Below are 11978 nucleotides of genomic sequence, written 5' to 3'. Positions count from 1 at the left end.
AAATCCGCCTGCCTCCGCCTCCCAAGTGCTAGGATTAAAGGCGTGCGCCACCACCGCCCGGCTTATTCCTATTTTTTAACTTTCACTCTTCTTGGGGAAAGGGGAGGTGGGGGTGGGGCTAGGAGGAGGGGGGGAGGGGAAACTATAAGTCGGAATGTAATGTATGAGAGAAAAGTAAAGTGTAAAACGAAAACCTTTCACTCTTGTCAGGGTTGTCCAACCTTTTTTGATGGGGAGGGTTGAGGCAGGGTCTCTCTATGGTCCTGACTATCCTAGAACTCACCGTGTGGCCTCAAACTCACAGAGATCTTCCTGCCTTTATGTCCTTAGTAATGGGATTAAAGGCATATGCCTCCATACCTAGTCTTGTCTGACCTTTTTTTTTTTTAATTAAGATTTATTTATTTATTTTATATATGTGAGTACATTGTAGCTGTCTTCAGACACACCAAAAAAGGGTATCAGATCCCATTACAGATGGTTGTGAGCCAGCCACCATGTGGTTGGTGGAATTGAACTCAGGACCTCTGGAAGAACAGGCAGTGCTCTTAACCTCTGTCCTTTCTGTCCTTTACTGGAGAAGATAGCCCCTCCTGGTGACACATTCCCTGGGGGTCCTGATTTGTCACCTTTTCCCAGCCCCAGGTCTGCAGACCTCAAAGCCAATAGGACATTTTCCTGAGGAAGTCCCACCCAGTGGGCAACACGGTTCAGCTCCTTTCTTGCTTTCCACCTTCTGTCTTGCTAGGTGACATTTGCACCCATGCTCAGGGTCTCCTTCACTAGAAAGACAGGACCACCAGCTTTCGCCCTCAGCTCACCAACCTCAGTTCCCAGGACTGCAAGAAGCCCCTCCGCACTTGTTCCAGTCTGCTGGCCACACAAGGTTGGAAGCTCCTTGGAACTGAGCCCTCCACCGCACCCTGGGCCGAGATGGCCTGGCACAGGGTCGGTGACTTCCCAGGCCCCTCTCCATCTACCTGGCTGCTTGAGTTCTGTCAATAGTGATACATACAAGAGCTCCTGAATTCAGTGTGCCACAGGCTAAGTGCAGGATGTCCTCGGCTCTCAGGCAGATAGCTTTAATGGCCTGATAATGGCCTCTGCCAACTGTTGCACACCAGTGCCTGAGTGTTCTTTAGAGATTGCCACTGTGAGTGCTCCAGAGTTCCCCACGCCTCCCACTGCCTTCAGATTTAGAAGCAAATAAATCCCAGAATGCACCTCACCTTCACCTACAAAGCACAGCACAGGGTTTAGCCTGCCCTGCCTTCAGTCCCGTCTCTAACTTTGCTGATGTCCTACACACACATGAAACAAGCCAGACTTCCAGCTCCTTACCCAGGCTTCCTCCATTCCACCCTTCAAGACCTAGCTAGCAGAGTGGCCCCCCACAGCACACCTTGGGGCGTGGCTTCTAGTACCTCATGACTTCTGCTTCACTCTGCCTGCCAGAAAAGCAGAGCTCTCCCCCATTAGCATGTGGTGGGGGGAGGGCTACTGCTTCCTGTTCTTCCCCAAGCACTGGCTTCACTGACCCACCTTCTGGTCCCCACAGCCCAGGCCTTCCCCTGGCCCACCCCTGAAAACAGTCCTCCCATCTCAGGGGCCACACCTGCTCGCTGATAAAACGGAAACCCCGGTCAGGCCGCTCACACTCATAAGTCTCTCCCAGGACAGGGTTGAAGGGCTTGCATCCTGCCCGGTGGTATGTGGAGGAGTAGGCAGAGACAGCGAAAGCTGCAATGTACACCTGTGGGAGAGGCAAACAGAGTGCTACGTGTGTAAAGAAGCCCTGGGATGGGGACAGCAGCCCCTCGCAAGCAGAGTCTGCGGTTTTGATGTAGTGCTCCAACATCAGGGACCCACCCAGCAGGGACCTGGGATGATAGACAGAACCTGAGGAGGAACAGGTGGCCCTGAGTGGGTACCATGCGCTCGCAGGGGTCGGACATGCGGCTGGCCTGGTCCAGGAGGCTGCTGTACTCCAGCTCCTCGCAAAGCCTCTGCAACGTGTTGAGCGGCTCGTTGAGCTGCACGGGCATCGACACCTTGGATAGGTCTTTGCCGATGTTGTTACGAAGGATATTCCACAGGCTAACGTCTGTCCCAGGCCCACTGGCAGCAGGCAGGCAGCGGCGGCGAGGGGGTCCCACAGCAATCCCTGGAACACATGCCCCTGGGCCAAATCAGACATTTTAGTCTCCCTCTGGACACGGGGGTTCCAGACATGCCGGGCCCACTGCACAGGGCTGCCTCCTAACCTCCTGAGACATCCCAGCGTTGCCCGCTACGGGAGGTGACTGGGGCATCTGACTGCTTGTGATATCCTGGGGATTTGCGTGGGCAGCAGGGCTAAGAACCACCCCGACAGGACGCTTCCACTGCTGTATACAAGAGCACAGAAGCTGGGCCTGAGTCTCATCCTTGCCTCTGTCCCCTGATGAACAAAACAGATGCTAGGGTCCAGATCGTCCACTATCCTAACACTATTCTGGCGGGACAGGGTCCCCTTGAGCTCCAACTCACTGTGGAGCGGAGAATAACCTTCTGGCTCCACCTCCCAAGTGCCAGAATTATAGGTGTCTGCCGCCACTCTCAGTTTATGCAGGGCTGGGGTCTGAACCCAGGGCTTTGTGTGTAGGAGGCAATGCTCTACAAACCATGCTACACTCTGTGTCCTCGGCCATTTTTTAGTAAAACGTCAAGCCCAAAGCTACTCTGCTAATGTGCTCAAGTGGAACCACGTGTCTCCCTGCCACAGCCTATTAATGGAGTGGAGGCCAGCATCATTCCCAAGCATGGTCCACCTCACCCCAGGATTTCCCAACTCAAGGTTCCAAGGTTAATTCTAGAATCAGTACCCAAAGCCAATAGCCCACCAGACACAACAGACTGCCTCCTCATGACCCAGGCCATGAGCAAACTGCTGCTCCACACACATACCCAGGTTCCCCTATCTCACCGTCCTCATCCAGTTGGTACCTTTTTGATAGCGGTCAGCTCCCCTGATGTCCAGCACCTCCTCAGACAGGCTGGTGGTGATCTCACTAGCACATGACTCCTCCTCCTCAGAACCCTGGGCGGGAAGAATTGGTAGGTAAGGGTAGACAGACTGGCAATGCTCAGGACCCGGTAAGAATGTGATGAGCTAGCCCTTTGGTGGGCAGAGGGATGACAGGGCGGGGAAGACTTTTAGCCCTAAGAGAAGTTGATGGTGCTGAGGTCCAGAGTCTGGGTAAAGGGGCATGAAAGCTGAAATGGGGTCACAGGAAGGGATCACTTCAGAGAGCAGACAGGGAGAGGAGGTTTCTGGAGCCGCACCAATCTAACAGAGCTGGGTACGCTCTTGGTGAGAAAGGACTCAGGAATCTCCAGACCCCACCCCCATCCTGCCCAAGTCCCTCCTCTCCTGCTGCCAGCTCCCTCCTCCCTCACCTCATTCTCGGAAGAGCTGGCAGAGAGGAGCACCTCACAGGCATCAAAGAACTCGGTGTGGGAGTCGGCAAGGGATAGCACACTGCTCTGGGACAGTTGGGGGGTCAGCTCTCGGCCTTTCATGTACAGAGCTTCTTGCTGTGGGAGCCAGATGGATGTGAGACCCCAGAGGCCACTGGAGTGACAGTCCCTGAAGAGGGAACTGTCCACTCCCAACCTCCTGACAAGCAGAAATAGCAGAAGAGAGGAGAGAACTTAAGGGAGGGGAAAAACTCTGACTTAGGCACCAACAGAGTCTGGCTCCACCCTTCTCCCTTTCGGGCCTACTCAGTCTGGACTCGCACCCCACGGACAGGTGCAGCTGTGTCTCCACCGTGCAGACTAGAAGATAGAGGCTCCGAATACAAACCTGGCATGCAATTGCCACATTCAGATTCTAATTCAGTCTGGCTACTACAGAGGGTCCACGAGCCCATCTTAGATTCTTAGGGTTTTAGTGATGCAGATATATCTAACCTGTGGGCCATGAGCTGAACACAAATGACTGCAGACTAATGCAAAATCACAAACTTACTTAAAACATTATGAAAATTGTTTACAACTTTCTTTGTTATTACTAACTTGATTATACATTTTTGTTTGTTTGTTTTTCTTTTTTCTTTTTCTTTTTTAAAGATTTATTTATTTATTGTATGTGAGTACAGTGTCCCTGTCTTCAGACACATCAGAAGAGGGCATCAGATCCCATTACAGATGATTGTGAGCTACCATGTGGAATTAAACTCAGGACCTTTGGAAGAGCAGCCAGTGCTCTTAACCGCTGAACCATCTCTCTAGCCCTGTTTGTTTTTTTCAAGACAGGATTTCTCTATTTAGCCCTGGCTGTCTTAGAACTCACTCTGTAGACCAGGCTGGCCTCAGATTCACAGAGATTCACCTTCCTCTGACTCCCAAGTGCTGGTACTCCAGGAGTGGATTATACTGTTCTTGGGAGTGAATTGTAATGTCAAAGGCTGGACAGGCTTGCTTAAAGGGTAAGAACCAATGCCTCATGGGCTCTGAAGTAAAAGCAAAAGGCCTCAGAAGCCAGACAGATGGTTCAGAGGTAGACTTCTTGCCTAGCATGGGCAAGGCCCTAAGTTCATGCCTTAGTACTACAACCAACCTAACCCAACCCAACTCAAAATATGATGCACAAGCTATCTACAGGATCACTCGAGAGAACTGTGGTGTTATGTGAGAGAAAGGGAAGCTGGATCCCCACCTATCCCTCCATGTATTTCTAGACTTAAAAAAAAAACAAAAACCCCTCAACCCTGGCCCCTGCCCCTGGCCCTCACACCAGGGAGGTAAAGCACAGGGAAGACGCCACTGTCCACTCTAGATCCTTACCTCCTCCGGGTTTAGGGAACTGAAGGAGTCTGCTGTGGTGTCTGAAGAGATGGAGAGTGAGTGGAGGCGTCTCTGACCATCCGGGATCTCAGAAACCTGAGGCAGAGAGTGAGGGACTGGGTGTAGGAAGAGGAAATCCTCCCCACCTATAACCCACACCAACTCAGGGACAGCCTCTGTCACCCCTCCCCCTGAGCCCTGGCACAGATTTTGCCAATGGGACCTGTGCTCCTCAGTCTCAGACCCTCCCTCTCTGAGCAGCTACTATATCCCTGTGGCTCACCGCCATCCTTGACAGCTCTGAGCCCTGGTGCAGGTCTCTCAGTCGGTCCCGTTCTGTGGTGAGAGCCACCAGGACACTGCTGAGGGAGTTGTGCACTGCGGGGATGTGGGCCAGATGGTGAGTCTCCATTTCCTCTCCCGACCTCTTGACCCCACTCTTAACCACCACCTAGCCTGGACTCACCCTTCTGAGCCAGAGCCCAGAAACTGCGCTGCAGATGGGCATAGTCTGGAGGTGGCAGGCCACGGGGGCCAGAAGCGTCCCGAGACTCCAGGTAACGAGACAGGTTGGGAACAGAGCCATGGAGACGGCCAACCTGACGGTGAACACGAAGGGTGAAGGGCAGCCTCCTTCAGGGTGTTGCGTCCCTGCAACTTGGGGCTCGCACCCCGCCTCACCCGTCCAATGGTGTCATCCTTGGCAAAGCCCTGTGTGCACCACATGCGGCTGGTCCGTTTTCCTTTCTTGGGTCTCTCAGTCGTCACTGAGGCCTGGCAGGTTGAAGGGTAATTTCGGTTACAGAGTTGTGAGAGGCCATGAAGAAGAGCACAGATCGCCCAGGCATAGGATGTAGCACGAAACTCGGGCAAATGCAGCCAAGAAACAGCCTGGAGACTGCTGGGCAGGTATGAGGCAGGCAGGCCTGCCTCTCAGAGTGATGGGAATGAGGGCCCCTGAGCAGTCCCTGCCCCACCCCCTGACCCTTACCTGGTGTGTGGGGATCACAGGGGCAGAGGGGATTCTGTGTAGGGACTCCAGGCTCTGAAGGAGTCTGTGTAGTTCCTGCAGCTTACCCTGGCATTCTGAGAGCGCTGTGGGGGGAAGGAAGGAGAGGACATTGCTCTCCCAGAGGTACCAGGGTTCCCAGTTCCCCCCATCCTTTCAGTTTCTTTCTACCCAAAGACATCCCTGACATACAGGGGGCGTTTGACACTGTTCCATGTCTGTCTCAGGCGCGCAAACACTTCCGGTTCTCCAGTCTAGCTGCTTCTGATTTTCTGGGAGGCCAGTGGTCTATCCCCACCCTATCTGCAGACCACCCCTCACCTCTTCTGCCTGTGCCCAGGCCGCGTGCCCTTACTATACCCCCTTATTTATACACACTCCCCTCTCTGGGTCACTATCTTGGTCTCTTACGGCAGGAACACATTTCTAGGGCACAGCCTCTCCCTGTTGCTATTCGGAAATTTTACTGTGTTGGCGTCAAGCAGGAGTCCCTGTGCCGGCTACGTGCCTAGGACACAAGCTATCTTCTCTAAGCTGGAGCTTCTGAGGACTAAGAAGATTTGACGGAGAGCATTTGATCATCTGGGAGGCAGAGGGAGTCTCCCCGCAGGGGGGTCCTTCTGAGGAAGTAGTGCAGGTAACATTCTCCCTTCTTGTTGATACTGGCCAGATCTGAGAACACGGGCCCTACCCACAGAGGCCCTAGGCCAGGCGCCCTCACCGTGAGAACATCGGTCTAGCCCATCACTGTCCCTCAGCCAGGACGATACTTTCTCTCGAGGTCCAACCCCAGGCAAGGCTGAGGCACTACCTGCTGTTAGCATCTGGGTACCAGGAGCCTGTCGGGAGTAAGTCAAGGGTCAGGAAAGATGGTGTCCAGCCCTCCAGACCTCAGTTCCCCAAATCCCCCACCCGATCTTCCTATCACCTGCTCTCACCCCAGGGCCCCATCTTACCTTCCGATGAGTGGCACTGGGCATGTCCAAGCGCTGGGCCAAGCGGTGGGCTCGCAGCTGGGCCACCCAGCTATGGAACAGGTCCTGAGATTTGATCTGAAGAAGTGATGGAGAGATATAAGAAAGGAGGGGCTGCTTCCCCAGAGCAAAAGGTCAAGTGTCTGATCTCCAAGCAAGAAGGGAATTTCCCTAGGGCACCCAGTTTGCACAAAACCCTATCGCAGACAGACAGTATGACATTCCAAGCACCAGAGCTCTTCATTCTGATTCAGAGTGGGCTGGCTCCTGGCTGGCTCACACGATAGAAACTTTCTTCTTGGCCAGCTCTAAGGAGACCCCTTGGCGCCTATGCTTCTGCCTTGGCCCCCTCTGTTAGGCTAGTGCCCACCAGACTCTGTCCTCAGGAATGTCACCTTTAGGTGATAAATGTTGTCTTCTGCATCGAGGTCAATGCGCTGGGCCTTTTTGTTGATGGACATGACAGACAGCCGGACATCAATGGAGCCATGGACCTTCCCCTTGGTGATCTGCAGTGGAGGGTGGGTAGGGGACAAGGGAATGGCTCGAGGATCTCTGGAGCACAGAGTCACCTTCTCCTTGAGTTCACTCCAGACTCAAAGGTCAAGCACCTCAAGCCATATTGTAAAGAGGCTTGTTCGTGACCTCATATGTAAAGAACATTGTGCTATGGCCAACTTCATCCTGGTCTGAGAAGTCATAAAAATACTGCCACCCCTGGGAATCTACATGGTGGAAGGACCACCCCCTGGAAGGAACCTGAGAGGCCAGCCTTGTTTCTTGTTCCCAGCACAAGAGGAGAACAAAGCTAGGGCGACAAAGCTCGCATTTCTTGGGCGCTTAGTTTGCAATGGGTATCATTCAGATAGCTCCACAGGTGGCTGAGTGTACCCCCCACCCTGTGTCAGGCAGGAAGGTGACTGAGTCCCCGGGAAGCAGTGGTCTTGTGGTGTTTTGGGTTCTAGGAGCCATAGAGGAAACCGAAATGCAAACCTGCTCATCTCTAATAGTAAAAGGTGCAGTTTCTACACATAACCTTTAAGCATTTCTAGACAATTTCTCTTTTTTTTTTCTTGTTTTGTTGTTGTTGTTGTTTTGGTTTTGGTTTTGGTTTGATTTGGTTTGGTTTTTGGTTTTTCGAGACAAGGTTTCTCTGTATAGCCATAGCTGGCCTGGAACTCACTCTGTAGACCAGGCTGGCCTCGAACTCAGAAATCCGCCTGCCTCTGCCTCCCAAGTGCTGGGATTAAAGGCGTGCGCCACCACTGCCCGGCTTAGACAATTTCTTGCGCCACCACTGCCCGGCTTAGACAATTTCTAATACCTAATGGCAAGCAATGAGGATGCCATGGGATTGGCAGTTCTAGTGTTTAGGGAGTCATGACAAGAGAAAAACCCTAAATGTGTTTAGTACAGATGTATTTTGAAAGTGTGTGTGTGTGTGTGTGTGTGCGCGCGCGCGCGCGCGCGCGTGCATTTAAATTGTTGAATCTGCAGATGTGGAGCCTAAGGATGCAGAAAGCCAACTGTAACTTGACAGAGGTTGCTGAAAGGTAGGACTGAGTGAGATTCATACCTTGCTCTGGCTAACTCAAGACTCCCCCCACCTGCTCAGAACATCCCCCCACACACACCCCAAGCCCGGAACCTGACTCACATCTTGTCGAGTAGTGGCATAGTGGAGGATCCCGTCCTCAAGCACAAAGTACCTCTGTCCCAGAGGGACAGAACCGGGCAGCCAGGAGCAGGAGGGGTGTGGTGGGGAGAGAACAAACACACATTTTTCTTCTCCTTTCCATACAGGAAACCAGGGATGTCCAGCAGCCTCCCACACGTAGCTCCTCCCTTGCCCTGCCACCCTACCTTGTGCCAGCCCTTAAGAGGCCACTTCCTCTTCTTGAGCAGGTGTCCTTCCTGTCTCTCGGGTATGATGTCATCTGATCCCAGCCTGCCCCGAGGCTCCTCCATCACCTCCCACAGCTCGGAGGCCTGAAGTTCAGAGTGGACGGAGAGAAGCAGTTGGTGAGCCCATTAACTCAGTCCACCTCCAGGCACCCAAGCTCAGCCCACCCTCCGATGCTCTCCTATTGGGACCTGCTGGGTACTGCTGGGCTTTGAAGACTGAGTACTCTCAGCCAGGGAGGGCGTGTCCCTTTCCTGGAAGTCCATGAGGAAGAAGTTGTTCCCTGATGAGGATAGCAGAGCAGGGTGGGATGGGGAGAATGTCACCTTGTCCTGGGGGAACCCTTGAAGCAAGAGAGAGATCCATGAGTACCACCATACTGCCACGTGTCCCACCGCTGGTCCCTCCTACACCAAGATACACATCTCCACTCACATGCCATCCCCACACCCCCCCCCCCCCCCCCCCCCCCCCCAGTATGCCCTGACCACCTCTGGGCAGCAACACCCAATCCAACCCCCACTGTGGCCACTGCATCCAATGTGTGCCTTCATCCTGAATATACATCCCAGGAATCCAGGGAACACTTTGTGTTTGTGAGGCTGGGGAGTAAAGAAAGAAGAAGGTCCAAGAAAAGATGGAGGGACTCGGAGACTAGGTGGGCTACAGCTCCTCAGCTCAGCTGCTCCTCCTCCAGGATCTCTTTGCCTACATCGGTGGCTTCGGCACCCCTCTGGCACAACTGCTCTGCAAACCGCCCCTCAAACTTCTACTAATTGGCCCCCTATAGCTGCCAGTTCTCACACTCCCATTTTCTGCATGGGGAAACTGAGGCTTGAAATAGTCCTATTTTCCCATGCCTCCTCTCACCAGACATGCCAAGAATACCCACCTTGAACTCTCTTCCCTGCAAAGCCTAACCAGCCCCTTGCTACCATATTAGTCCTCTGTGTTCCTGGGAAGCACCTCCCACCCAGAGGAGCAGGACACTGGCCGACTGAGACACCGTGGGTGGGAGAAGAGGTGGCCAAGAGCATGTCGCGGTCCACCCAGGTCCCGCAGCAGTGCCCACAGGCGCCCTTGGCACTGGCTCTGGCCATCCTGGCTCCGCCAAGAGATCAATAATGTATGAGGTTGTGTGTGTGTGTGTGTGTGTGTGTGTGTGAAGGGGGAAGGGACTGGAGGAGTGATGTTGCCCTGTGTCTGGGGACGCAGCTCAGCTTCAGGCAGATAGCAAGCACCTGAGGAGTTGAGGCCCAGAAGGGGGAGGGAAATGACAGTGTAATGTGGCCAGGAGGTCTCAGCATAAGGGACCAGGCTAGGAGAAGCTGGCCCAAGGGGAAACTCCTGCATTCAGCCATTTAAAGTTTCAAAACTCTTCCGGTGCTGGGGTATTTCTATGCCCTTGTCCTGGCCACTAGAACTCTTGCCATTTGCTGCTGGCCCCCAGCAGAGGTGGGAGGTGTCTACCAGTAGGGAGGAGAGGTCGAGTTAGCCAGGTGAGTGTCCCCCCCAACCTCCTCCATTCTCATCGCCTTTACCAGAGGAGTAGACCCACCAGCTCCAGAGGAGAGGAAGCCTTCCCAGGAATGTCAGGCAGTGTCAGCAAGGCCCCCTTACCCCAGGGTCCATGGACGCCAGTACTTCTTGGTCCGTATGCTGATGTGCCTCTGAGACAGTTTCCGAGTCACCCGGCTACCTCTTCACAGAGCTGAGCAGTGGCAGCAGCTACTGCAGGAACCAGGAAGGAAGGAGACGTTGGAGCCTCCCCTCCAGCCGGATCTCCCCACCTGCCCCTCCCCCGTTGCCTCCTCCCGCCAAGCTCCGGGCTGCCGCTCAGCTCTGCCCCCCTGCTCTCGGGAGGACTAAGGACGGAGTGGTACCAAAAGACTTGGAAATGAGGGGCACAGCCCTCACTGGGCATAGTTCCACATGCTTCAGAGGACTGAACAATTGCTGGCTGCAAGCCATTGGAGGTAAAGGATTTATTCAGACTGACATGGCCTTGACCCCAGTGAACACTCAAGGCCACTTCCTTATTCACCCTGCCTCTCAATTACACCTGAAATAGATGGCACATTTTGGACCAGCAAAGATATCAGGTTGACTGGGAAGGGACAGAAACACAGTCCCACCCCACCCCCACATACTCTGGGACATGACAATCTGTGCCAGGAGCGCAGTCAGCAGGCAAGAGGGACAGCTGAAGCCCCACAGAGGCTCCTCATTGAGAGCAATGCCCTACCAGGTCAGCCCTGTGGCAATCAGGAAGTGTGGGTGCAGCAAGTATCTAGGAACAGAGACGCAGATAGGTGGGAACAGCTATGCAGTCACAGGCTGGCAGTTATAAAACAAAGCCAAGCTGGGGCCCCTTCCCTCACCCTCAAACACCTTTACCCTCCTATGTTCAATTGCTGAAACAATTAAGAACTGCATTATGAGAAAGACCTACAATCATCCAAATGGATGAGCGCGGACTAACAGGAGAAATGGCAGCACTAGCAGGATCTGGATTTGACAGAAGGCTCTTCTGTGGCCTCAGAGACGATGTGAGCCAGCTGTCTGCTCCACCTTCCCAGACATCATAGTCTTATACACCACAATACCTGCTGTCTTGGCTCCCTTCAAAACCTCAGCATGGATTTGGCTTCCCAAGAGGGAGGGATGCAGTGGGCAGCACCAGGCGAGCCTCTGGAGGCAGAGCTATGAAGTAGCACCAGGAGGAGCCTCAAGGGTCTTTTAAATGATTGAGTATCCCTGGGCATCTGCAGAGGTGGGGACTGTGGGAAGTTGGTCCTGGCTCAGACCAGAGGATAGCTGCTGCAGATCTTCAACTGTCCAGGACTAAAGACTCTGTGGCACTGCTCCAAGTCTGGGAAGGAATGCTAAGGAGTCACTCCACATTCAACCCTGATCCACTCAGGATCAAGGACAATGGCAGGCCACAGGCAAGAAGTGCTGCTCCCCAAGACTCAGGGAGGGCCTCCTGCCACAGCCCCCCAGAGTCCACACTACAGGAGAACGCTTGTTCCCCCAATCTTCCGAAGGAAAAGCATGCAAGATGTAGTATGTGTATGGACAGGTGACTAGGGAAGATGGCTTTTAAGGAAGAAAAGTGAGAATTTAGAGAGGACTTGAAATAACCCAGACAATTGTAAGATCAAGAGTTCAGGGCTGGCCGGGCAGTGGTGGCGCACTGCCACACACACTTGCGTGATGGCGGTATTTGAGGCGAAAACTTCAAGGAAAGTCAGCCTCCTGC

At 53.7% G+C, this 11978-nt stretch overlaps 2 protein-coding genes across 6 annotated transcripts in view; both read right to left on the bottom strand.

The window, feature by feature from the left end:
• The window catches only part of Osbpl7 (oxysterol binding protein like 7), a 17983-nt gene extending 7316 nt beyond the window's left edge, over positions 1-10667 (bottom strand). For 2 of the 5 annotated variants that reach the window (XR_004113417.1, XM_031353044.1), the window contains exons 1-17: positions 10337-10667; positions 8908-9059; positions 8677-8802; positions 8471-8524; positions 7209-7322; positions 6796-6891; positions 6561-6678; positions 5822-5925; positions 5512-5604; positions 5297-5429; positions 5114-5208; positions 4831-4926; positions 3439-3576; positions 2986-3079; positions 2265-2440; positions 1932-2179; positions 1657-1753 (exon numbers count right to left, since the gene is read on the bottom strand). Coding sequence is in view for 4 of the 5 variants with exons in the window: in XM_031353044.1 (XP_031208904.1) it covers positions 1657-1753; positions 1932-2179; positions 2265-2440; positions 2986-3079; positions 3439-3576; positions 4831-4926; positions 5114-5208; positions 5297-5429; positions 5512-5604; positions 5822-5925; positions 6561-6678; positions 6796-6891; positions 7209-7322; positions 8471-8524; positions 8677-8802; positions 8908-8982 (1857 nt within the window). In the remaining variant the exon portion in view is untranslated. Of the gene's footprint in view, positions 1-1615; positions 1754-1931; positions 2180-2264; positions 2441-2985; positions 3080-3438; positions 3577-4830; positions 4927-5113; positions 5209-5296; positions 5430-5511; positions 5605-5821; positions 5926-6560; positions 6679-6795; positions 6892-7208; positions 7323-8470; positions 8525-8676; positions 8803-8907; positions 9060-10336 lie in introns of all 5 variants that reach the window. The other 3 variants (XM_031353045.1, XM_031353046.1, XM_031353047.1) reach the window with 3 other exon arrangements.
• Positions 10668-10957: 290 nt separating this feature from the next.
• Positions 10958-11978, bottom strand: part of Mrpl10 (mitochondrial ribosomal protein L10) — a 10051-nt gene continuing 9030 nt past the window's right edge. The window contains exon 6 of the mRNA XM_031354064.1: positions 10958-11006. Within this exon, the coding sequence (XP_031209924.1) occupies positions 10958-11006 (49 nt within the window). The remainder of the gene's footprint in view (positions 11007-11978) is intronic.

This window comes from Mastomys coucha, unplaced genomic scaffold, assembly GCF_008632895.1.
Source record: "Mastomys coucha isolate ucsf_1 unplaced genomic scaffold, UCSF_Mcou_1 pScaffold5, whole genome shotgun sequence".
In the NCBI taxonomy this organism is placed as follows: domain Eukaryota; kingdom Metazoa; phylum Chordata; class Mammalia; order Rodentia; family Muridae; genus Mastomys; species Mastomys coucha.
The sequence above is the reverse complement of the archived record's forward strand: the minus strand, read 5'-3'. Positions and strand labels throughout refer to the sequence as shown.